The 24,237-nt window shown below is 64.9% G+C and overlaps 2 protein-coding genes across 9 annotated transcripts; both read right to left on the reverse strand.

Annotated features, from left to right (window-relative positions):
* Positions 1-350: 350 nt before the first annotated feature.
* On the reverse strand, positions 351-7,648 carry MISP (mitotic spindle positioning). Of its 4 annotated transcripts, none has more exons than XM_085562438.1 (5): positions 7,582-7,648; positions 2,285-4,395; positions 1,663-1,874; positions 1,232-1,270; positions 351-979 (listed from the first exon to the last, which is right to left on the reverse strand). In XM_085562438.1, exons 2-5 carry the CDS (start codon positions 4,275-4,277, stop codon positions 893-895), a joined length of 2,331 nt encoding a protein of 776 aa, XP_085418564.1. In that variant the 5' UTR covers positions 4,278-4,395; positions 7,582-7,648; the 3' UTR covers positions 351-892. The 4 variants fall into 4 exon arrangements, with proteins under 4 accessions (XP_085418564.1, XP_031362998.3, XP_085418563.1 ...); XM_031507138.3 differs by lacking the exon at positions 7,582-7,648 and adding an exon at positions 6,618-6,746; XM_085562437.1 differs by lacking the exon at positions 7,582-7,648 and adding an exon at positions 5,980-6,107.
* Positions 7,649-8,162: 514 nt separating this feature from the next.
* On the reverse strand, positions 8,163-23,486 carry PALM (paralemmin). Of its 5 annotated transcripts, none has more exons than XM_021540106.3 (9): positions 23,355-23,486; positions 16,443-16,491; positions 15,480-15,560; positions 15,272-15,402; positions 14,081-14,201; positions 13,809-13,830; positions 13,502-13,561; positions 12,127-12,258; positions 8,163-10,903 (listed from the first exon to the last, which is right to left on the reverse strand). In XM_021540106.3, exons 1-9 carry the CDS (start codon positions 23,357-23,359, stop codon positions 10,362-10,364), a joined length of 1,143 nt encoding a protein of 380 aa, XP_021395781.1. In that variant the 5' UTR covers positions 23,360-23,486; the 3' UTR covers positions 8,163-10,361. The 5 variants fall into 5 exon arrangements, with proteins under 5 accessions (XP_021395781.1, XP_021395780.1, XP_085418566.1 ...); XM_021540105.3 differs by having other exon boundaries at positions 13,502-13,564; positions 23,355-23,485; XM_085562440.1 differs by lacking the exon at positions 12,127-12,258 and having other exon boundaries at positions 23,355-23,485.
* Positions 23,487-24,237: the final 751 nt, after the last annotated feature.

The raw sequence follows: 24,237 nt of genomic DNA on the forward strand, positions 1-24,237 counted from the left end.
GGGCCCGTACCGGGGCCGGTACCGGGGTCCCGGCGGGCCGGTTCCGGGCCCCGCGGGTGCTGCCCGGGAGCCCCCTAGCGGGGCCGGGCGCACGGGCACGGACCGCAGCCGGTTGGGGTCGGGCGGGACTTTGAAGCCCACCCGGTGCCGTCCCCCGTGCTACCCTGCGTGCCGCCCCCGCCCCGCGCACGGACTCCTCCCACCGGCCCCGGCTGCTCCGAGGCCCGCCCGGTGCGACCCCGGTGCTCCCCCGGAAGGCTCCAGCCCCCCATCCCAACCACGGGGGCTCTTCTGAAACACCAGAGCAAAAACAGTGGAGCAGGTGGACAGAACAGGCCTGGAAGATCGAGGGAGTGTAACAACTCTTTAATAAATTAGCAAAATAAACAGCATTTATATATTTTTTTATATACCATTGCTGCATCTCCATGGATCAGAGGAGTTAAACCAATGTTGATTCCCAAGTCCCACGGCAACACTGATCCAGAGCCTCAGTTCAGGTACCCCCAAGGCAATGCTCAGCCTAGCGGTACTTAAAAACCTAAAACCACTGAGAAATAAAACGGCTTTTTCATAAGCCTGAGACACAGCTCTCCAGGGGCAAAGTGAATTATCGGGTGATTTCACCTGGCTGGCTCCAGGCGGAAATGATTAAAAAGATACTGATCCAATTTTTTCCCTCTTAAAAAAAAAAGTGTTCCTCCACCCCACAGGGAGGAGGAGGAAGGAGTTGATCTATTGCATGGGAGGATTATCAGTTTAACAATAACCCAGATTGATTTGCAGGGTTCACGTCTCTGATTGTTGCGATGGCCGAGGGTAGAACTGATCGAGTATTTAGGTCATGCATCAGCTGGTTGTGATCAGGGCCAGCCCCCAGCCCGGGGGTCCCTCAGTCCTCATCCCGGACGTACTGCCCGGCCTCCCAGCGCTGGGCCATGACGCTCTTGTGGCGAAACACTCGGGTGCTTTCCACCACCTGCAGAGACCAGAACATGCAGGATCTTTATAAAGAAGAGACTTTCATAACGATCAGGTTTGCAGAGCTGCCCCCGCTCCCCCCGCCAGCTCCCCAGCCTGTTTTGCCTGATTCAGTGTCCACCCAGGTGGTCCCCGTGGCAGCCAGGACCGTCCTGTCCACCCCTGTCCATCCCACAGCCCTCCAGGAGTGAGGGGAGCTGGGGAACGTGGGAGGTGTCAGGGCAGCCCCCGCATTCGTGAAGGGCTTTACCTCTGTGTTGACCTTGTCAACGGGTTCAATGCCTGCGTACTGTGGAAAGAGGAAAACACGATTAGATAATGGCAGCCCGGCTGGGGAATATTCAGAGGCTGCTGGATCTGGCTCCCAGCTGCGGCACAGGAGAGGCAAGGGAAGACAGCACAAGCAGACAAGCCCCACCTGGGGTTGGGGGAACATCCCAGGCCAGGATCCCCACAGGAGGAAGCTGCTGCTCCTCTCCAGTCCCACCCAGCGCTGGCAGTTCTGAACAGCAGGCGCTGCCTGGGGGGCTTACATGGCCCCTTGATGGTGCCACCACTGCTGGATCTCCCACCGAGCTGAGCAGATGGATCTCCAGCTCCAGGTGGGAGTCAGGAACAGCCACCAGTATTCCCCCAGGCTCAAGCCCCCCAACTTGGCACAAGCAGGGTGGGCATGTTCACCTTTCCATCCTCCTTCACCCTCCTCCTCCGCTCCTCGAAGGGGCTGGAACGCGACGAGTCAGGGGTGAGGGTCTCTGCACTGCCCTGGGAGGAAGTGGTCACTCTCAGCGGGGTGAAGGATGAGATCAGCCCCAGGATCCCCGTCTGGTGTGAGGCAGGAGAGGAGGCAGGAGACTCGGACACTGAGTAGTTGCCACTGGCACCTGAGGCAGCTTTGAGAGAAAGAGCATTGGGGGGGTGACCTCAGTTCCACTCCCAGGGGTGGAGACCCACAGGAGTGTCAGGCCCCTGCCCCAAAGATGCCTCCATAGCAGGTCCAGCAGGTTTGGTCATAGCTGGGACCCCATGCCTGGGGCCCAACCTGCAGGACTGCAGGAACAAGGGGTAAAACACATTAGCTGGGCCCTTCCAGCCCTGTTTGCTGCTGTAATGTGACACAAGCTCATGGAGACCTGAGCAGCTCTGGAATCCTGCAGAGCCTATTCCTCCTCAGCAGCAGTTCTGCTGACTCCAGTGTGCTGGTATCAAGTTCTCTCAGGACAACTTGCTACCAGCACACAGGAATCCTTACAGCCATCCCACCGAACCATTTCTCTGCCACTCTGTCCCTCTGCTCCCTTACCGGAGCTGTGCCGAGAGCGGGAGCCCTCCTGGGGAGCAGCGTTGCTGTAGGTGTCCATCAGCCGCCGCCGCTGCTGCTGGAGCTCCTCTTCCCTCTGCAGGTCACTCCGGATCTCCTCCTCGATCAGCGCCGATGTCTGCGGCTTCCACGTCCGCAGCCGGTACTGCTCGTCCCGGCCGTCCTCCCTCCGCAGTGGGCTCTGTGTCCCCATGTCCTCCACGAAGGACACCTTGGGCTTCCAGAAGGAGAGCTTCAAGTACTCTCTGGGCAGGACAGCGGTGCTGGCGGGGCTCAGGGTGGAGCCGGGAAGCTTTCCTCCCCAGGAATCCTCGCTCCCCCATTTGCTGGCGCTGGCGGAAGCGTGCTGGGACACCAAGGGCTGCTCCCGGCTCCTCTCGCTGGCGGCGAAGCGCGGCTGGGACAGCTGGAAGTGGGCGATGCTCGCTGTGTAGCTGCTTCTCCCAGCCGTGGTGTCTTCTGCGGGGCTGGGGCTCGAGGGCTGCTCCGCCACGAACTCTTTAACCCAGCTCCTCCTCTCCTCTGCCCGCTTCAGGGGAGTGGGCTTCTGTGGGGGGGCTTCCTCCTGCTCGAACACCCTCCTGCGCTCCTCCAGCTCCTGCTGCGTCCCCCGGTCATACGCCCCCAGCAGCCTCCCCTGCCTCTTCAGATCTTCCTCACGCTTCGTTTCCTGTTCAATTTCCCTCTGGACATAAAGGGAAGCGCGGCCTCTGTCCTTCCCTTTCCTGCCTGGGCCGGGAGACATGTGAATGTTGAGGACGGGCTTGGTCTGGATCTCCACCAGCTCGCTGCTGGAGGTCAGCCGCTGAATCCCCCTTTCCTTCCAGAGGTTCTCCTCCCTTTCCATGGCCATGCGGATCTCCCGCTCGATGGGTGTCTCATTGCTGACCCTCGTCTCCTTGCCCAGCCCATTGCTGCTGGTCCTCAGATCCACATTGGAGGTCTCGTTGGAGGTGCTTCCATCGCTGGCATAGCCTGCAGTGGCTTCGTTGTACATCTCACCCAAGCCAGAGTCCAGGTCTTCTCTGGACCATGCTTTGGTCAGGATGGATGTCTTCCCGATGGGATAAGACCTTTCTGTGTGAGCTTTTCTGGGAGTATAAACCTCCTCCTTCTCGGGTGTCTTGTATGAGGACACGCCATCAATCTTGTAAACGCTCTTGTCTGTCCTGCTCTGACTTGATGCACCGGCACTGCCGTAGCCTCTCGTACTCTTTGTGGCCAAATCAGGGCTGTACCACTCTTCTCTGGAGGCTTTTGTCACTGATTCTGGCCTTGGGGACATGGCCTGCTGCCCTGGGCTGAAAAATGAGCCCGGGCTGGTCTTCTCCAGCATCAGGAACTGCTGCCGAGCCGCAGAGAAGTTGATCTGCTCCGTGTCAATACTCTCAGGGTCAACGGGCGTTGCAGCCCTGCCTGGGGAAGGTTTGTCAAACCAGATGGCAAAGCTGGTGGGGACACTGCCTGTGTGCCTGCCTTCACCTTGGCTGCCCACGCCCGTGCTGATGGAGCCCAGCTCATCCATGGAGCTCCACCTCTCCGCAATGGTGGAGCTTTTCCTCATCACCTGGCTCCGGATGACCTCTTTCCTCTCATCTTCGAGCTCCCTGGCTTTCTCAGGTGTGATGTTGGGTGGAGGGACCCTGTACAGGTCTTGCTCCTCATCATCATAGAGTTTTGAGGGTTTCCTCTCACCCTTGTAAGCTCGGAGGTCATACAGGCTTCCTGATCTCACCACCTCTAGCTTGGACTCCCTGTCCGGGGACGGAGTCCAGACATCTCTTCCACCCTCCAGGAAATATGAGGGTGACTGGGACCTCCTCTTCCAGCTGTAGCCATTTTCCACCCTCTGGGTGCTGTGCTCAGCAGAGCCAAACACATCATCATCGCTGCTGGCCCTCAGGTCTGCCAGCGAGTCGTGCCTGTGCGAGGCCTGCGGGAGCTGGAACACAAGGTGCCTGGTGACTCTGTCCATCTCCTGGCAAGAGTCACTCCTGTGCCAACCTCGTCCCAGACAGGGGCCACTGCTCAGTTTTGAGGTCGCCCTCAGAGTCCCAGTTCAGCAGAGGCCAAGGGTCTTGACCTGGCTGGCCCTGCAAGCAGGAAGGGAGAGCAGCCATTAAGCACAGCAGGAGGAGCAGAGGTTGAGATGCAGCCCCTCTCCCAGCCTGGTACCACTGTCCTCGGCATGGGACAGAAGCCCATGGCAGCCTGCCCCATGTGGCACAGGAGCAGCCAGAGCACAAAGCACCATTCCCAACAGGAACTGCCACAGAGCCCAGAAATCCAGCCCACCTCTGTCGGAACTGCCACAGAGCCCAGAAATCCAGCCCACCTCTGTCCCGCAGCCTGGCCGGGCTCTGAGGGAGCACAACCAAACCTGCCCAGGCAGCCAGTGCTGCCTGCACCGCCAAGGGCAGCAGGACCTCAGCCACGAGCCCCTGGTGACACCACATCCAGCCGGGCACCGCTCCGGGCACGGGCAGCCAGACCTCAGCCACGAGCCCCTGGTGACACCACATCCAGCCGGGCATCGCTCCGGGCACGGGCAGCCAGACCTCAGCCATGAGCCCCTGGTGACACCACATCCAGCTGGGCACCGCTCCGGGCACGGGCAGCCAGACCTCAGCCATGAGCCCCTGGTGACACCACATCCAGCTGGGCACCGCTCCGGGCACGGGCAGCCTCGGCCTCTCCACGTGCACAGGGCAGGGAGAGGTGGTGCCAGTGCCCGCGCCACTCCTTCATGGAACATCTTCTTGTGCCATTTACAGAAAGGAGCCTCCAAACAGCCCAGCTCTAGAAACAGTGCAGTCATAAAAACAGTTTCATGGCTCATAAAACGAGGGGACTTTAACCCCCTGGCACACAGGGCAGGAGTGAACAGCTCCAACCTCGGGGGGAATCCTCCAGAGCCGACTGGAACAGCGATGCCAGACAGGGAGGGGCAGCACAGGTGGGTCCCTTGTGAGAAAGCAGCTGCCACCCCATGGCAGATGCCATCCCTGGCTCCGGAATGGTGACACACATGTCACCTGCAGACAAGCTGGAGCCAGCACCATGTCCTGTGCCACTGTTTGCCGAGATTTAGCCACGGCTTTGCCGTCACTGTCACTCCTGTGAGCCCTAGCAGGTCAGGGTGTGTCACTGCTGGGCACCACTCCCGGGCACTCGCGGCTTCCTGGGAATGTGCAGCAAAATTGGAGCAAGGCCACGGTGACAGCAGGGACAGCCCAGAGCCTGGGGCCACACTCGGGATGAGGCTGCCCAGGTGGAGGCAGGTGCCCGGTGTTCCCTGGAGCATCCTGGCTCATGCCCAGGGTGATGGGCACTCTGTGCCTGCCTCCTACCTGCAGCGATTCTGGTGACCCCCAGCCCTCCCGGGATGCACCATCCTCCCACAAAGCAAAAGTGGGGCTGGGCCAGGAGCTTTTTAAACCTTTCCTGGGGCAGGAGCACGTGGCTCTCATTAGCTGGGATGTCCTGGGCAGCCCCAGGCCATGCCTCACCGCTGGAACTGCTGCCCAGCCCTGTGCCCAGCCCTGGTGGCTCAGCCTCTCTTCCTGAAGCTGTGCCCAGCTGAAATTACCTTTTAATTCCCCTGCTGTGATTCACTCTTGCTCTTTTCTTGTCCCCAATGACGAGGATAATGAAAACCAGCTGCCCACGCCTCTTACCATGTTTGGGGAGGACGAAATCCCGGCTCGAGGGGGACCCCGTCACCGGGGAGCTCTGGCAGGCGGCACAGGAGGGGACAGGGACACAGAAAGCAGCTGGGCTGTTATCAGGACTCCCTGCCGGCTCCACGCAAGAGGAACAGCCCCTCCCAGAGCTGCACCCAAAACATTTCACCTCCCTCGGCTCCGTCTGGGGCTGTGGGACCGCAGGGACTCGGGGCTCCTGGGTTTGCCTCCCCCATGCTGGGCTGCCCCCGGCCCAGCCAAGCGCCGTGAGAAGTGCTGGGCAGAGCAGATGACATTGCCACCAGTCTGTCCTGGGACCCCCACCATAAGGAGACATCTGGGGCACCTTCCAGGGTCCCCCCCATCCTGGGGGTTCTGCACAGGGCTCCAGAGCTGCAGTGCACCCACCCTGTGCTCACCCTGAGCCGAGGGCTGCCCCAGAGCAGCTGATGCACACGAACATCCCAGCATTGCCCAGTGTCCCTGAGCTGCCCTGCCCACCCCAGGCAGTGCCAGCCCTCACTGCCACCCTCACTGCCACCCTCCCTGCCACCCTCCCTGCGTGGGCACTGCTGCCTCCAAGGCCAGGGGGCCCCCCATGCTGCCCTCACCCCCGACCACGCTGCACTTACTGTCCATGGAGCGGGCAGGGCAGGGGTCCCCATGCCCTGGGGAGGCCACACGGGGCACCCAGCTGAGCTGTGTCTGTCGGGGCGTGCCCGGGGTGGCAGCAGTGGGGTGTGGGGGGGTGCAGGAGGGTGGCTGCGAGGCCCTGATAAGCTCAGCAGCAGGCAGCTGTGTGCAATTCCAAGAACCACGTTGGGCTCAGGGTGCTCTCCCAAATTCCTGTGCTGCAGCTGGTCCCGTGCCCGGGGGGCTGCCCTTGTTCCCGACCCATGGGACTCCCTGATGCACCAACGTGCCAACACAGCCAAGTGGCAACGCAGCAACGTGCCTCCACCCCCATGGCAGTGTGGCCATGCAGCCACAGACCTGCTCCAGGAACTTTCTGCCCTTCCAGGGATGGCACTGAGGAGCCCTGAGGCCTCAGCCAGAACCTGCATGTCCAGTTCTCCCCCCATGGAAGGACATGGCAGAGCAGGGGGTGGCAGAGGAGCCCTGAGCAGGAGCAGCCTGGGCTCTCCTGTCACACCCAGCCGATAACCCCGTGTTTGCCCAGGCCGGAGCCCTCGCTGCCACAGCAGCCCTGGCACTGCCGGTGCCAGCTCCTCGCAGCAGGGCACTCCCTCCTTCCCTGGGGACACGCCACCTGCTCTGGATCGCCCTGGCACCCGCCAGGATAAAGGCAGGGCTGTGGCACAGTGTCCTTGGTGCCTGGATCTGGCTGGGTCCCAGCAGGGTGGGCGACATCGCCAGTGCCCAGAGCCACCCTCCCTCCTGGCACGGGGTGTCACAGCCAGGCGGGCGATGCCGTGCCAGGACGCCGTGGGACATCCCTATCCTCGTTCCCTCTGCCCCCACTCAAGCCCACTCCTGCCAGGAAGCCCCTCCCGGCCCTGCTGCTGCCCCAGCACGGTGCTGGTGTCAGACAGAGCCCGGCTCGCCCAGCTGCGGGTGCCGGGGGTCCCCACTCACCCCTCAGTGCCCCCGTTCCGTGGGCCTGGCACTGCCTGGCCTGGGGACGCCGGTGGCTGCTGTGCCAGGCTGCTGTGCCAGGCTGCTCTGTGTTTCCGGGCAGGTGAGCGGAGCCTGTTTTACCCTGGGGCTGAGCCAAAGTCCACAGGTGATGCCAAGGAGCCAGGAGCTCTCCACGCCCGCCGCAGGGTGTGTGCTGGCAGCCGGGCTGGCACCAGCAAGGCTTGAGGCCCCACTGCCCCAGGAGAGAGCCCTGGAATCTCAGTCCTGAGCAGAAGCAGGACCTGCACCAGCCTGGGCATGGACAGAGACCCATGGCCACCTGGTGATGGCACCTGGGGGCATCCAGGAAACCAGGCTGCCACATCCCCTTTACCTGGGCAGCATCACCCCTCTCCCTTCCCTCCCAGCACCCTGGGTGCCACAGACCCCTCTGTCCCCACATCCTCTGCCCACAGAGTGAGGGAACAGCAGAACCCATCCCAAACCTTCCAGCCCCATCCCAAACCTTCCAGCCCCATCCTCCTCGCCGGATCCCCAGCCCAGCCTCCTCCCGCCCGTGCCCGTCGGTGGCTCCAGGCTGGTTGTTCACACAGTTTATTTGCTCGGTTTGGGTGTTTTACAAACAACGGTGGAGGGGGGGGGGTGGGATGGGAAAGGGAAGGGAATTCAAACGGCTTCGGCACAAGTGAAAAGCTCAGGGGCACGGGAAGTGCACTTCAGCGGAGCTGGGGGGGTCAGGGGGCTGTGGGACCGCGTGGGGACGATGCCAGGCCCACCCCCCGCTCCTCTCACACCCCAGCCCCGGCCCGGGGGGCTGGACCTGCTCCCCACCGCCCCCGGGGCCGGGCTGGGCTGGAGGTCAAAGCCAACCGAGGGGCAGGGGGTGCCAAGGGGGGAGGGAGCCCCAGCTTGGGTCTGGGGGGATCGCAGGGCCCAGGGTGGGGTGGGGTGGGTGGTGTTGGCCCCTGATGTGGGGTGGCAAGAGGTGACATTCCCCCCAGGACGATGCCCTGTGGCACCCAGCCCATGCCCTGCTCTGCAGCAATGGGGCTCCAGCGATGCCCAGCAGCGGGTGGGACAGGAGAAGCCCCCCCCTCCCCTGGCAGTGCCCTCCCAAAGCCCCCCTTCCCCAGCCCTGCCTCAGCCAGGGGCTGTGGGTGCCTGGCCAGGGCTCAGGACAGGGGTGGCACCATGAGCCCTGCCCCCCTCAGCCCTGCAATGACCCTACTGGGGTGAAACCTGCAGCCAGGGTGGGAACTGGGGGACAACTGGGATGTCATGGGGACAGGGGGTGTCACTGCTCACACAAGGGGAGTGGGGGGAAGGAAAGCCCATCCTTGGGGGAGCTGAGTCCCATCCCTGGCTGCTCGACCACCGGTGTCCTGCTGGGCTGGGCAGCTTGGATGCTGCTCCCCACAGGTTTTGGGGGATCCCAGGGGACTTGCCCAGCCTCACAGCAGAAGGAACCCTCACTAGTGGCTGCACCCTGCCCAAAGCTCCTGGACAGGCACTGCCAGCGTAGCTGCTGCAGCTCAGGGCCAGCTGATGTGGGCACAGGGGAGCAAAAACCATGGGGCCCCCCTGCGTTCCCCAGCTGGTGTCAGTGGGGAGAAAACGCTGGTGCTGGTGGTGAAATCCCCACTGAAGGGCTGGGGTGCAGGGTGGGGCAGCAGGGAGGCTGCTCTCTGTGGGACACCTGGAAGCTCCCAGTGCCACTACTGGGGTGAACTGGGCTGCCCCACCCCCCCTGGGGGACCCAAAGCTGCAGCCCGGGACCCCAGAACGTGGCTCTGCAAAGCTGCTGCTGCTGAGTGGCAGAGGCAGGAAGGGGACAGGACGCTGGGCCACGCTCCTGCTGCCACGAGGAAACACAGGACCCCCACCCCATTCCTGCCCCACAACACTGGGCCCCCCGAGTTGCCCCAGGAGGACACGGGCACTGGCCACAGCACAGTGCAGCCCCCTCAGCTGGCACAGCCCGGTGGCACCAGCTGGCAGCCGAGGCAGAGGAATGGCTGTCACTGCCAGCACCAGAGTGAGGGGCTCCAACATGTGGGGCTGAGCCCGGGAGGAGCAGAGCAGGCCTGGGGCCAGGCTGGGTGACCCTGCAGGAGGAGCAGAGCAGGCCTGGGGCCAGGCTGGGTGACCCTGCAGGAGCCCCGGTGGCCCCGGCCATTACCCCAGCCGAGTACCAGGGAGGGGACGGACGCTGCCCTCGATGCCCTTCCCTTGCCTGGACACGCTCTGTCCCCAAGGGCTTGAGGACCACAGGGATGGGGACAGGAGATGGAGCAGAGATGCCCGTGGGCAGGCAGCGGCCAGCAGAGCCAGGCCTTTCCCCGCTGGAGAAGGGGCCAATGGAGGCACGGAGGGAGGGGCTGGCACAGGGCCGGCTCCCGTGCCCACCGTGGGCTCGCCCGAGGGTGGGTCCCGCTGGTGGCGGCTCCCGGGGAGTCATCTACGGACACGGCGTCGTCCTCCGACCCCCTGCCCGGCGGGACAGCGTCGGTGACAGAGGGAAAGGCCCCGGTGCCGGTGGCAGGTGGGGACGAGGCCGGGCCGTGGTGGGGCGAGGGGGTCACTAATAAATACCACGGGCAGCGCTGGTGGGGGCGGCACGGGGCCGGCATCGGGCAGATGGGGCGAGCGTTGCCCGCCGCTGCCCGCTGCGGCCCCGTTGGCACCGCGCTGGAGCGCCCCGGTTCTGCAGAAAGAGGCTCCGTGTCCGTGCCGGGCCTGGCGAGCGGGGGCCGGGGCGGAGGGGGCTCGGCGGGGGCTCACATCACCGTGCAGCACTTGCAGCGCTGCTTCTTCACGTCTGTCTCCTGCTCGGCCTCCTTGGCATCTGTGGCGTTGGCACCCGGCTTCTCCTCGCCCAGCGGCTGGGCGGCCGCCGGCTCCAGGGCGGTGCCGTTGGGCGGCGTGTGGTCCTTGTGTGCCGGCTCCGGCTTGCTCTCGGCATCCTCGATCACCACCAGCTCTGCCTTGATGGTGCCCTCCAGCCCCAGCACCTTCTTGGTCTCGTTCTCATCCTCCACGTTCTGGTAGCCCATGAAGATCATGGTGACGGGTTGCTCCTGGCCGGGCTCCGTCCCCTCGCCCGGCGGCACCTTCGCCTGCAGCCCCGTGATCTCCCGCCGCGGCGTCGGCTTCTGGCTGCCCGGGGCGCTGCCGCCGCCCTTGGCCGGGGTCTGGCGCCCGGCGGCCTCGCTCAGGGTGGCCTCGTCCGCCTTGTGCAGGAGCTCGTCCACCTCGGAGGAGCTGAGGGGGTGAGCCCCGTTCTGCAGGGCGCCGTCCTCGGCGCTCACCGCGTGCACCACTGCGGGGACAAGAGGAGGGAGGGTGAGAGGGGCTCGGCATGGGGGGGCACGAGATGATCTGGCAAAGTTCCTGCTGGCACGACCCGCTCGGTCCTGGCTGCTGTGTGCTCACAGAGCGGCCCCTTCCCCTCTCCGGAGGTCCTGCCGCCGAGGCCGGTCCTCCACAGCATCCCAACCCTCCCCTCAGTGGAGCGGCCGCCAGACCCTCTCTCATCGCCTGGCTCGGGCCCGGCAGCAGCCAGGGAGACCGAAACAGAAGGCCGGTGGAAGGAGCCGTTCCCAGAGCCTCAGGCCCGGCCAGCCCCGCGGGAGCCGCGGCCGCTTGCCAGGCCACGGAGAGCCGGCCAAGCCGCCCACGGCGGGACGGCGTCTGCCGGCGTCTGTGACACTTTGTCACCGCTGCCACCTCTGAGAGCCCAGCCGCTGCCCCACGGTGTCCCCACCACTTCCAGCAGGACCATTGCACCCGGCAGCCCCGTGCCCGCAGGAGACAGGGCGCTCCCTCTCTCCCTCTCTCCCTCTCTCCCTCCCCGGTGCCGTGCTGGCTGCCGTGTCACCGGAGGCAGAGATGTGCGTCACGGCCAGAGCGGCCAAGGGCTCGTTGTGGTTTCCTCTTGACCCGGGGCCATGTCGTGAGGGACAGTGACCAGGCTGGCAGGGCCAGCACGGCCGTGGCCACACGGAGGGGGTTGGACGGGAGCGCTGTGCTTTCCTTCAAGAGGGGGTTGGTGCACTCAGCCATCACAGCTCCCAGTAGGATGCCCCACTTCCGTGGCTGGTCCTTGCCACCACGATGGTCCCTTGGGTTTCACGAGGCCCTCTGAAGCAGGTTCCCAGATGTTCCCAAAAGCAGGAGCTGCAGACAGGGACCAGTCCCTACCATACCCTTCAGCCATGCTGTGGGACAGGCCAGCATGGTGCTAGTGCACGCTCCCTGCCCATGGGACAGTCTTGGACACCACAGATCCTCTTCTCTGCTCTCCAGCAGTGCAGGGTCACGATGTGCAAACCCGGGCCGGCCCATCTGGCCCATCCATGCTGTGCTGCCGTGACAATCCTGCAATCCAGTGGACTGGGGTGGGTGAGGGATGGCCCTCACAGAGCTGGCAAAGCTGTCAGGAGCAGACCCGCACGTCCTCGCCCTGCAGGGTGCCCGCTGGGCTGGCCGGGTGGCCGCTCCCTCGTGCCCCGCCACCGGCCAGCAGCGTGGGCCGGCCCGTACCTTTCAGCTCGTCCTCGTACACCTTGACCCCCTGCAGACAGTGGTTCTGGGGGAGCATGGTGGTGCTGGACAGGACCTTGGTCTCCCCTGTCACTCTGTCCTTCTCCACTGTGATCTCCACCGAGTACATGGCTGGGACACAAAGAGGACAGCGCGGGTTACGGTGGTCCTGGCCCTCCCCGGCCCTGGCTCTGCGGCTGGCGGCGGGACGGCACGTGGCGGAAGCGCTGTGGTGCCCAGCAGGGCTCAGTGGTGCCCAGCAGGGCTCAGCAGGGCTCAGTGATGCTCAGCAGTGCCCAGCAGGGTTCAGTGGTGCCCAGCAGGACTCAGCAGTGCCCAGCAGGGTTCAGAGGTGCCCAGCAGGGCTCAGCGGTGCCCAGCAGGGCTCAGTGGCACTCAGCAGGGTTCAGTGATGCTCAGCGGGGCTCAGCAGGGTTCAGTAGTGCCCAGCAAGGCTCAGTGATGCTCAGCAGGGCTCAGTGGTGCCCAGCAGGGCTCAGTAATGCCCAGCAGGGCCCAGTGATGCTCAGCAGTGCCCAGCAGGGCTCAGTGGTACCCATCAAGGCTCAGCAGTGCCCAGCAGGGCTCAGTGATGCTCAGCAGTGCCCAGCAGGGCTCAGCAGTGTTAGCAAGGCAGCAGCGAGGAGCGGTGGTGAATGGCAGAGGCAGGTGTGACATCCCTGGCACATCCCTCCTCTCGGCCCCCATGTCCATCCTGGTGCTGCTGGCATCCCCTTACCTCCACGGTTCTCGGGTTGAGCCGTGTCCATCTGTCCAGGCAGTGCTGCCCTGGGGCTGGGCTGGCAGCCAGGCTCATGCTCAAGGAGCTGCAACCCCCACTGAGGGTGCTGGCGCTGGGACAGCCCCTCTGCCCCCATGGTACGGGTGATCCTTGGCATCTCTCCTTCCCCTCCTGGCCAGCCCCTGCCAGCAGCAGGGTCCCCTCAGCCCTGTGCATGGTGCTTAGCTCCGAGGAGCCCAGTGTGGGCTCTGCCCCATGCTGGTGCCATGGTCTGGTGTGAGCCACTGCCCCAAAGCAGCCAAAGCTGCTGCAGCCTCCCCAGCTGAGGCAGCCCGTGTGCCCCTGTGGCTGCCACTCTGCTGCCTCGCCCCTGCGCAGAGAAGCTGCAAACGGAGCAGGAAGGATGAAACTGGAGCAGAGACACGGAACAGGGCTGAGGCAGAAGGGCCCCGAGCCACAAAGCAGCCGTGGGGTGGAAGCAAAACCAAACCCTGTGATTGCAATGAGGGATGTTCTGTGCCCTGGGCTTGGAAAGGCATCGAGCGGCACGGCGGGCAGCGAGCTGAGGGCGGCACGGAGGGGAGGGGGAAGAAGCTTGGAAGGAGAGCTCCTCCCAGGGCAGCGGGCACCTACCCGCCTTCATCATTTCACTGCCTTCCACTGCCTTCATGGGGCTGCTGGACACCCTCTTGTCTGCTGGGGATGAGAGGAGAGACGAGCGCCTGAGCCCAAGCGATCTCCCGGTGTGGCACGGGTCACAGTGTGTCCCCCCGTGGCTGGCACCTGGGAGGGCTCCCCCACCACAGGGCACCACTGTCCCCGGGAGGGGACACGGGAGGGGACAGGGGACACGGCGACAGGGCTCTTGTCTGGTTCTCCCCACCCATCTGGCTTCAGGGCAGCCGGAGGTGCTGAAACACGGGGATCAGGATTCACCTACCCTTAACTGTGCCCAGAGGACTCTGCAAAACAGAAGGGAGAGGTTATAGGAGCTTCCAGGACCTGCCACAGACCTGCTGCCCGCACCACCCACCACCCACACAGCCACCCATTCCCACCAGGGCCAGGGACCCTGAGTCCACTATGGGCAGCCCTGCCCATGCCCAGCAGTCCAGGGCCCGTGTCCTCCTGGGGCAATGCCAGCGAGGGAAAGGCAACCTGGGGGGCCCAGCCTTGTGGGGCAGGAATGGAGTGGGGGTCCTGTGTGCCCACCTTCTGCGTGTTGGGGACAGCCTCAGCCTTCTTCTCCTCCTTGGCTGCTGCCTCTGCCAGGTTCTCCTTGGTCGAAGCCACTGAGCTGCTGTTCTCCAGCATCTCCAGCTCCTTCTCCAGCCTGCAGGGAGAGTCAGGGCTGAGAGGCCGAGGGAGTGTGGGGCAGGAAACTGTGGTGCAGGCAGCCACAGCAGACCTGTGAACACAGGCCAGGGCAGCAGGGGGACACAGATTGTCCCCTGGGCTCCCAAGGTGCAGGCACACACCGACACACAGACTGGCATGGCTGTCACTGCCTCTTTGCAGAGTAAAAGCCAACGGGTTCAGCACCAAGGAGGGCAGAAACCCCACCAGGGGCACTGGGCAGGGGGACCACCACGCTGGTGCTCCCTCACTTGGTGGCCAGAGCGAAGCTGCTCCATCACCGTCCTGCTCCTGCAGGCATCCTCGAAACCTGGCTGAGCTTTCCGAGGATTCCCAGCCCCCAGCCGGGCAGCGCAGCCCCACTGGGATGTGGAGAGGTCCGGGCAGTCCCCAGGGATCGGCGCTGCCCCGGCAGAGCTGCCCGGGCTCCTCACACGGCGCCGGCCAGGAATGCAGCTCCATTAGGGGACACAAAGGCCCCTTGGTGCCTGACCCCTCCGCGCACCGCTGCTCGCTAATTAGCGGCACCGCCGGCACTGATTGCATTCCTGCCGCGCTGCCCGGACACCTCCGAGCCGAGCCGGGGCCCGGGGCCCCTCTGCGGCTGCCCAGGGACAAGGGGGGCGGGAGGGGCTGAGCCATCTCCCTTCCCAACCTCCCCCATCCGCCCCTTCCCAAGAGCTGCACCACCGCCACGGGGACAGAAATCTGTGGGAGCCCCCTGGGCACCCCAATCCGAGCCCCCACCCTGTGGCTCCCACTGGTACCCGATGGGTATCACTGGGAGCTGATACCCATCAGCTGGGCACACTCTGGCTGCGTCCCCTGGACAAAAGCTGGCAAGGACCCAGCCAGGGTTCAGGGCTCAGGCTCCAGGGTGAGCCCCAGCAGCGCCCTGGGGGCACCTCCAAGCTCAGTGCACCCTGCCTTGTGCCCAGCACATGGCATCCACCTCAACCTCAGCACCCACCTGCCCAGGGCTCTCCGGAGGGACTCGGGTCCTGTCTAACTGCACCCCCACATCTAGCCCCACACTGGCTCTGTTACCTCTGGATGGTTTCCTCCAGCTCCTTGGTCTTCACCTCATCCTCCTGCATCTGTTTCTTCATGGCCTCTTCCTCCTCGGAGGCAGAAGCTGGGGCCCCCTCCAGGAGCCATCTCTCCCGCAGAGCCTTGGACTGGGGAGCAGAAGGGGGTCAGGGTCCTGCCCTCCCCAGCCGGGGAGGCAGCCTGGGCTTCCCGGGGGGATCCTCACCTTGAGATGCTGCAGCTGCCGCCTGTCATCCTCGAGCTGCCGCCTTTTGTTCTCGATCTCCGTCTGCCGCTTCCGCTTCTCCTGGAGGGACGGAACGGGGTCGGCGTGGGGAGGGGGCGTGCACCGGGCACCGCCGGGCAGGGGGAGCGGGGCTGCCCCCAGGGACGGGGCCAGCCTCGGGAGCACCCCACAGCAAGGCTGGTACCAAGTCCCTGCCCTCCCCGGGACAAACCGAGGCATTGAGGGTGTAGAGAAACGGGGGCAGAGCCTGGGCTCTGCTCACCATCTCCAAATGTCACCTTCCCCTCGGCCGGCCCCACTGAGCGAGCTGCCAGCCCCTACCTCGTCCCCCCCTCCCTGCCACCCATCCTGGGGCTGCTCCAGATCATTTCAGCAGAGTCAGAGCCAGCCTGGACGCCTCACCCGGCGCTTTCTCCTCTGGTCCAGAACAATTTGCCCATTGTGCACCAGAGATCGGTGTTGGCCGGCTGGGCTGGGCAGTGGGGCTGCACTGGGGCTGCAGTGGGGCTCAACCAGCCCCGTGCCCTGCTCTGAGCTGGGAGGGGTCAGCAGGGCCCCCAACTGCCCCCTAGTTAATATAATTACTAGTGCCCATGCCGGGCATGGCTGGAGACCACCATCCTCAGCCCTTCCTGGGGAAGGGGGGAAGGGAATCATCACTCATTTCCCTCACTTGGGGCTCATCAAGGCGCTGCTTCGTTAATTAAACCTCCCAGCTGCCTGTTGCTTGCTCTGTCCTTGTTTCAACTGTGCAGCCAAGCCATGACACCCCAAGAAGAGCCTCCACAGGGACACACTGGCCATTCTGAGTCCTCGTTCTGCTGCTGGAGACACCCTGGTCTGTGGCTGAGCACCTGCCCCAGCTCCCCTACACCCTCCTCCCCGCTGGTGTCTGCCCCGTGTGCTGCAGGTGACAATTTGGGGACCTGAGGAGGGACTCACCGCGATGGCCTGCAGCCTCTCCTGCTGAAGGGTGCTGGCCTCCACGACCCTGCAGAGAGCAGAGAGCAGCTGTGAGGAGTGACACCAGTGGCTGGTCACTGAGGCAGCGTGCAACTAGCAAGCCAGACACTGTGGAACACAGAAAAAGGCTGAGCCCCTCCCTTTCATCGCCTGCTTCCTCCTGGCTACCCTGCAGCCGAGCACCCCTCGCTGCACGGCTCCTCCAGGCACCTCCTTCCAGAGGTTCTCCTCCTTTTCCATGGCCATGCGGATCTCCCGCTCGATGGGTGTCTCGCTGCTGACCCTCGTCTCCTTGCCCAGCCCATTGCTGCTGGCCCTCAGATCCACATTGGAGGTCTCGTTGGAGGTGCTTCCATCGCTGGCACAGCCCGCAGTGGCTTCGTTGTACATCTCACCCAAGCCAGAGTCCAGGTCTTCTCTGGACCACGCTTTGGTCAGGATGGATGTCTTCCCGATGGGATAAGACCTTTCTGTGTGAGCTTGACCTTGGCCCCTGCCCTGCCCAAATCCCCCCAGGCAGGCGCCTTGCCCAGCCCCTGGAGCACTCGTGTCACACAGAGCCGCTCCTGCCGTGGCGCAGATGGAAACCGTGAGCACGAGGGGCTGGAGCAGGAGCTCCTGGCCGCCCCGTGTTCCAATCTGGCTCACGCTTTCCATTCCAAGCCCGTTTTTTGGCTGCTGACACCTTTCCCCGACCGTGACCTTTCCGGGCCGCGCACGCAGGCACACGCACGCACATGTGCACGGACAGACACAATCAGACACACGCAACAGCAGCCTCTGCTCCTCGTGCCACCCGTGTTCAGGGCCCAGCAGCAGGATGAGCCCCCCGGCCTGGCACAGCTCTGCCAGGTGCGCTGGAGTGCTGCAGGGAGGGGTTGTGCCCCAGCCCTGCGGCCACCTGCCCACGGACCCGCTGTGCCGTGTCCCCACGGTGTGGAGAGCGGTGCAGGCAGCAGCACAGCCCCGCAGCACAGCAGGAGACCCCACGCTGCAGAGCACCAGCTGCAGCTTCGCTGCTGGGGCCGGCTGGGACAGGGATGCTCCAGCGCCACGGGAGCCGCTGGCTGCTCGCCAGACGGTGCTAACGAAGAGCTGAGCTGTGGCACTAATTAGGGTGGGAGGCACTGAGGTACTGGCAGGCCATGGATCATCTCTGCTTGCTTCCCAGAGCAAGGGACAGAGAGGTGGACTCCACGCTCCCAGGGGAGGTGGTTTTACACACAGGGTGGGATTGGGGTGCTGAGCCCCACAAATGACACCCTGGGATCTGACCTCATGTGCCACCACGTATGTGTCCTCCCACGGGCTCCACACGGGCTTCCCACGGCTCAGGTGGGCTCTGCAGGGTGAGAGGAGCCCCTGCTCCCTCCTCCAAGTCAGCAATTAAGCGGGAGCTGCTCAGAGCCGCCGTCCTCCCCTCACCCCACACCCCGGGGATCCCTGCGATGCACAAAATCCAGGCCAGGAAAACAAACGGGGAAGGTGTCGCTTTGGTGCTGGTTATTTTGGTGCTGTTTGCAGCGACGCCGTGGCGGTTCCGCCGGCGCAGGCGCAGGGCACCGCTCCCACACCCCCGTGTCCCGTGTGCCCCCCACCAGCCCCACACCCCGGGGTGCCCATCATCACGGGCTCCCTTCTGTGTGGGGCCACAGGAGCCCTCAGTCCAGCCCTTGGCACCCCACACTCACAGGGCGTTGAACTGGGCCCTGTTTCTCTCCTGGATCTTGCCCTGTTCCACAGATCCAAACTTTTACAGCATTCCTGAAACATTCTGTTCTGCTTTTCCTCCCTCCTCCATCCTCTTTATTTTCCATTATTTGCTACAGTCTCCAGCTCAGACGCCAGGAATCTTCCTGGCCCGAAGAGAGACACAAAGCAGGCTGGATGCCCCTTGCTGCAATCCCTCAGCCGGCTGAGACCCTGCCCGGGGGGCTCTGACCCATCGAGGGGGGCTGAGCCGGGAGCACCCCCACACCCCCAGTCCCTGCTGCCAGGACCAGGTGCTGAGGAGGAGGCAGGGGTCCCCAAAACCCCATCCTGCCTGCCGTGCCCCATCTCTGGGGTCGGTGTGATGGGGCCCAGCCCGGCCCTTGTGACTGATGAAGGCGGTTCCCTGGCAATGGTTCCCTGGCAACTGTGCCATGGCAACAGCGCCATGGCAACGGGAGAGCGGTGAGGGGACGTGGGGGGATGCTCAAGGGGATGTGGGGGGATGCTCAAGGGGATGTGGGGGGATACTCGTGGTGGCAGAGGGACCAGAGGGCCCCCCAGGTGCCCTCCCCAAGCCTGGCACCCCATGGCATCACTGAGACCTCCTTAAGGGTTCTGGTGCTCCTGATCCATCCTGGGTGCCGGTGAGGGTGGGAAGGTGCTGGCAGGGCTACTGAGCTCCTCAGGAACCACGAGGAGCAGGGGAAAAGGAGCAGGGAGATGGGGGATGATGCCCTGGGAGCTCCCAGCAGCAGTCCCCGGGCCCGAGGCCGTACCCACACCCACGTGTGGGCACACGCACCCCCGTGCACACACCCGTGCTCTCCCTGGGCTCTCCAGCTCTTTCCAGCCCTGCTGATGCCGCCGTTTCCCACCATCACAAGGGAAGCCCGTGACCTTTTGTCTCCTCCCGCCTGACATGAAACAATAATGTTTATTTGCCTTGCTCCGTTTTTTCCCATTAGCTCATCCAAATGTGTGAAGAGCCGTTTCAAGCTGCTTCTCTGCTCCCCTGACCTCGCCTCCCTCCCCACCCACTCAGCTCTAAGCTGGGGGAACGCAGGAGAGAACCCTGCATGGGCGCCCACCCCGTACAGACCCAGGGTGTGTGGCAAAGGCAGCAATGGAGGGATCAGCAGCGATTTCCAGCTCCACTCCCATGCCAGGAGCCGGGCCCGGAGGGACGGAGGCTGCAAAGCTCTGTCACAAAGCCACTGACAGCGGGGCCGGGATCGAACGCTCCCGATGGCAGGCGCGGGAGGGGAGGGGAGGGCGAGGGGAGAGGAGGGGGCTGCAGCCGCCCCGGGGCCGCCGTGCATCGACCATGAAGGCAAAAGCATCAGCGGCAGCGGCTCGGGCAAGGATGGCCACAAATGTGCGCGGCCAGCGAGCGCCGTGGCCAGCGCAGGGACGGGACCTGCTCAGGTCCTGCTGCACGGGGGCTGCTCCTGCCCTGCCCCGCGCTCCTGCTGCCGCTGCTGCATCCCCACAGTGCTCGTCCCATTCCTTCCAGCTGCTTTCCCCATGCCTGCGCAGCCCCAGCCATCGCCGCTGCCCGGGGAGGGGACAGGGACAGGGGGAGGCGGGGGGAGGAGATGGCAGCCCCAGGCTCCCGAAAACGCAGATGCATTAGAGCAAGCGGAGCTGCCTGATTGATTCTTCGGGCTGAGACGTGGGTTGGGAGTGCCAGGAGAAAATGGATCCCATGAATATTTGATGAACGGAGGCTCGGGGAGGGAGTTTGATTGGAAAATTACAGATCTTTCAAACAATGGTTCAAGTGCCCTCCAAACACTTGGGTTCTCAGCTCCCTTCCAGTTAGAGGAGCAAGGCTCCACCAGGAAACTCCCCCCACGACTCATGAATGAGAGTGGAGCCGGCTGCTCCCCACCCCCAGGAGCACCGGCCAGGACAGGACAGCCAGTCCTGCTGCTGCTGGCCAGGATGTGGCACCTGTGTCCTGCCACCAGCCATCCCTGGCTTCCTGTTCCTGCGTGGCAGCTTTCCCGCAGCAGCGCCACGAGCACAGACGCACACGACGTTCCAAGGAGCCAGCAGGAACGTGGATCCAGGCACGGGCACCCCTGTGAGCCCTGACAACCCACAGGGAGCTCCGTCCTCGGCGCCGAGCCCAGGGGCTGGGCCCAACCCAGGTCAGGAAACACCTGTCTGGGGCAGGATCCACCCGGCTCCTCTCCCTCCTGCGGGCTCCTCCTTGCCCCTGACACCGGCTCCTGTCTGGGACCTGGGGGCTGCTTGGCTCCGGCTGCAGTGAAGAGACTCAGGAATCTGGGCTGTGCCTCCGCTCAGCCCTGTCCCAGGGCACGGCACCTCCTCAGCTTTTCCTGGGCCACCTCCGCTGCTGGAGGCCCCTCTTGGCTCCCAGCACAGCTCCCAGCACAGCTGCAGCCACATGAACCCCCACCCCCTGGGGAAAGGGGCTGTTTCTGGCCAGGAAGCAGGAACAGCAACACCAGCAGCTTCCCAGGAAACCTGCTCCAGTTCCTCCCAGTTCCTCCCAGCAAGGCAGGCCCAGCTGAGAGGCCCCGGCATGCAGCTGAGCTCTGAAGGCCACGATCTGCCAGCCCCAAGCAGGGCTGGGTGCCTGTGTGGGGTCATCTGTGGTGGAGCTTTTGGAGCTTTTTATGGCCTCCTCTGGGAGAGCTGCTCCAGCTGGACACAGGGACAGGACAGAGTTGACCCCTTCTGGTTCCTCGCTGGCCAGGAGGCAGCAGGGTCTGGCCTGGGTTTTACTTCTCCCTGGATGCCAGCAGGGAGCAAGGGCTTGAGTCCCTTCCCAAAGGACTCATGGGTTATTTCTCAGGCAGAAATCTCCCTCCTTCCCCTGGGTGCAGCTGTCACCTTCGGATCAGGGAAGGCAGGACCAGGAGAGCCCTTGCTCCAAGGAGACCCTCAAAGCCAAGGGGAGAGCAGCAGCTGAGACAAAGCAGCAGAGCAGCCAGCTGTGAGATGCAGGAGCTCCAGCTGCTCACGAGCACGGCCAGCAGCGGCAGCGGAGGGCACAAGAGCAGCTCCAGTGGGACCAGCACAACCTTTACCAGACTTGGAAAGTTTCTGCCAAACCTCCCTGGGCACCAGTGGATTGTGGCAGCCAGGACCCTCCTCCAGCCACTGCCCGTGCCAAGGCAAAGCAGGAGCCAGGGCAAAGGCAGCAGTGCCCGCCCCAACACCCGTTGGCTGCCGCAGAGCCAGGCCAGCAGCAGGGCAGCACCTCGCCATGTCCCCAGGTGCCCTGGGGCCCTCCTAATCCTCCAGCCCCTGGCCAAGGCTCTGGAGCTGTGGGGCTGGAGGGGTCCTGTTGTTTTGCTCTGTGGCTGTGCCCCTCACCCGGGGTCACTCGTGGAGTTTCGGTCAAAAGAAAGAAACACGAGTGTACAGAGCTGGCAGGGGAAACCCTTTGCACCCCTCCGTGGGCTCTTTGGCCCCTGCTGGTAGGGCTGGTCCAGAGCAGCGTGAATGGGGAGCCCAGGGGCAGGAGCCACCAGCCTGTCCAGCACCATCCCCCACCTCGGCCCCAGGAGAGCCTGAGTCCAGCCCAGCAGCTCCTCACCCCCTCCCCAGGGCAGTCACACCCCTCGGCTCTGCCCTTCCCCTCGCTGCTGCCTTTTGGCAAATCGCTCTCGTTTTCCTCCCCAAAGAGGCTCTTTCCTGAAGGGACTGGGGCGCCGTGGGGCTGCCCGAAGCCTCGGCCCTGCCTCTGGCCCCTCCAGCAGCACGGGGAGCCACTCTGCCTCCCCAACCCCGCAGCTGCTGCACCCAATCTCCAAAACATCCCCACTGGTGACCCCAGCTCAGTTCCAGCCCCAAATCAGCCAGAGCCCACCGTGACCCCAGGACACCCCCAGCCCACCCCTCGCCAGTGCCCCGTGGCCTCTTGGGGTTCCCAGGCCGTGCTGAGAGGGACCTGTTGAGCACCCCCTGTCTCAGTAGCCGGTGGCAAGTGGATCGCTGTAAAGTGAGGAGCCCATGAGCTGACCCCGAGCTGCCTGGAGGAACACCCAGTGCCAAAGCCAGGCAGCTGCTGGGCTGTTCACCCTGGCGGGCACCAGAGCCACGGGAGGGAGGGAAAGACTTGGGTGAGACAGGGCCAGCGCTGGCTTCCAGCACCTGGAGCATCCCCCCAGCCCTGCACCCTCCTGGCAGCAGCTGCTGGTGTCCCTAAAGCGGCAAAACCACAGGCGGGTAGGACAGCCCGTGGCCACCAGCCCCTAGTGGCCTCTGCCTGCTCCGTCCTTCCCCCACCCGCCCGGCTCCGAGCTCCCAGCGACCGGTCAGGGCCCCACCGCCGCACACAAAGGACGAGGCCGGGTCCGAGCGTGTCCGTCTGTCCGGACTTCTCCGCTGGCACCCGGATCACGAGGATCCCCCGGCCGCAGCCGGATCCCTGGGCAGGGGCTGGGGGTGCAGTGCAGGGAGGGGTCCGCAGCTCTTTCCACCCACTCACCCCACCACACGCAGCAGCAACAACAGGTTCAAAACACAAAAATAAACGCCCTCCCCGCCCCCCCACCCCCCCCGCTTCCTGCACCGCTGCCAGCCCCGACACCCCTCGCACCCTGGGCACCCCCGCACCCACAGCGGGGCCGCTGCTGCCCCCCGAGCCCCCCAGCACCCACGGCGGGGCAGGGGCCGGGGAGGGGCCGCACCTGCTGAGCGGCACTGGGGGCAAGGAGGCCCCGGGATCGGGGTCCCGAGCCCCAGAACCGAGGGGTGGGAGCCCCCGGTATTGGGGTCCTGAGCTCCAGTATCTGGCAGGATGTAAGCCCCCAGTTTTGGGGTCACAAGCACAGGAACGGAGATGGATGCGAGCCCCACCCCCAGTTTTGGGGTCCCAAGCCTCAGCATAGGGGGATACAAACCTCTGGTATCGGAGTCCTGAACCCCCAGAATCGGGGGGATGTGAGTCTCCGGTTTTGGGGTGCTGAGTGCCCAGGAGCAGGGGGATATGAGACTCCCCAGCCCCGGCTTCGGGGGTGTCCGAGCCCCCGGTCCGAGCCCCGCGAACCGGCGGAGCGAGCTTCCCGCAGCCTCCCGCGGGGGTCCCGAGCCCCGGGCCCCGCTCCCCGCTCCCCCCTCCCCGCTACTGCGGTCTCATCCGGCGGGGCCCGGGGGAGCCGCGGCCCGGTGCCGGGGTCCCGGCGCGGCTCCGGTACTCACTCCATGGTCCCGGCGGCGGCTCCAGCGGGGGCGGCGGGTGGCGGAGCGGGGCCGGCGGCCGCCGGCGTCCCGGCGCTCAGGGCCCGGCGGGCGGCGGCATCCCCGGCGGGGCTGCGGGATGCGCAGGGATGTCGGGACCGCGCCGGTGCTCCCGCCTCCCTCCCGCACAGCTCCGTCTGCCGGGCGCGCCCCGCCACTGCCGCCGCCCATCAGCCGGCCTCGGGGCGCGCCGGGCTTTCATCTGCTCCCGGGGGTCCCGCCTGGGTCCCGGCCTCACCCGGCCTCGGGGGCTCCCGGGGCTGTGGCAGCTGCTGGGGGTCCCCAAGCGGGTCCTGGCTGTGCAGTGCCTGGCGCGGGGCGGGTTGGAGGGGCTGCATTTAGAGCCCCGCCATGAACACAGCCTCTGTCGGTGTGTAACTCTCTCCTGTGGATGCAGCCACTGCGTCCTGCCCCACTCCAGGAGCCAGCGACTCTTTGCTCCCCCTTTGCGCTCCCCCGTTTCCCAACCCAACGGCCGAAATGGGCAAACTGCCGCAGGAAGCCCTAAGCCACCCTCCGTTGGGAAATCTGCCCGCTGCCGGGCAAGAACTCTGCACTTGGCCCCAAAGCCAGCCGGGCTCTGCAGTGAGGGTCAGCATATCCCCCCACCCCCTACACCCCTTTGTGCATTCCAGGTTGATGCAGAACACAGGGAGGAAGCTGCCCCTCTGCCCACAGCATCGTCCCAGAGCCAGCGGGGCTCTGCAGGGGCTGAAAGAGGCGTCGGATGGGAGCACAGCACAGTCCCCGTGTCACCCACAGCAGTCCCGGGGACACTGTCGAGTCTGAGAGATGTCCTGGGGCCCCGCTGCTGCCACCTCCCTGCGAGAGGGGTTTCATCCCA

The sequence above is a fragment of the Lonchura striata genome, chromosome 28 (assembly GCF_050655825.1).
Source record: "Lonchura striata isolate lonStrDom1 chromosome 28, ASM5065582v1, whole genome shotgun sequence".
Taxonomy (NCBI): Eukaryota; Metazoa; Chordata; class Aves; order Passeriformes; family Estrildidae; genus Lonchura; species Lonchura striata.

What these genes read in the sequence shown, in the direction of transcription:
- MISP (XM_085562438.1), bottom strand. Translation starts at nt 4,277, where the DNA reads ATGGACAGAGTCACCAGGCACCTTGTGTTCCAGCTCCCGCAGGCCTCG. An exon ending in CCGCTCTCGGCACAGCTCCG is followed by an intron (nt 1,875 to 2,284) that starts GTAAGGGAGCAG and finishes TTTCTCTCAAAG; the next exon opens with CTGCCTCAGGTGCCAGTGGC. An exon ending in GGGTGAAGGAGGATGGAAAG is followed by an intron (nt 1,271 to 1,662) that starts GTGAACATGCCC and finishes CTCTTTCCACAG; the next exon opens with TACGCAGGCATTGAACCCGT.
- PALM (XM_021540105.3), bottom strand. An exon ending in CAGTGAAATGATGAAGGCGG is followed by an intron (nt 12,259 to 13,501) that starts GTAGGTGCCCGC and finishes TTTGTGTCCCAG; the next exon opens with CCATGTACTCGGTGGAGATC. An exon ending in GTACGAGGACGAGCTGAAAG is followed by an intron (nt 10,904 to 12,126) that starts GTACGGGCCGGC and finishes TTGTCCCCGCAG; the next exon opens with TGGTGCACGCGGTGAGCGCC.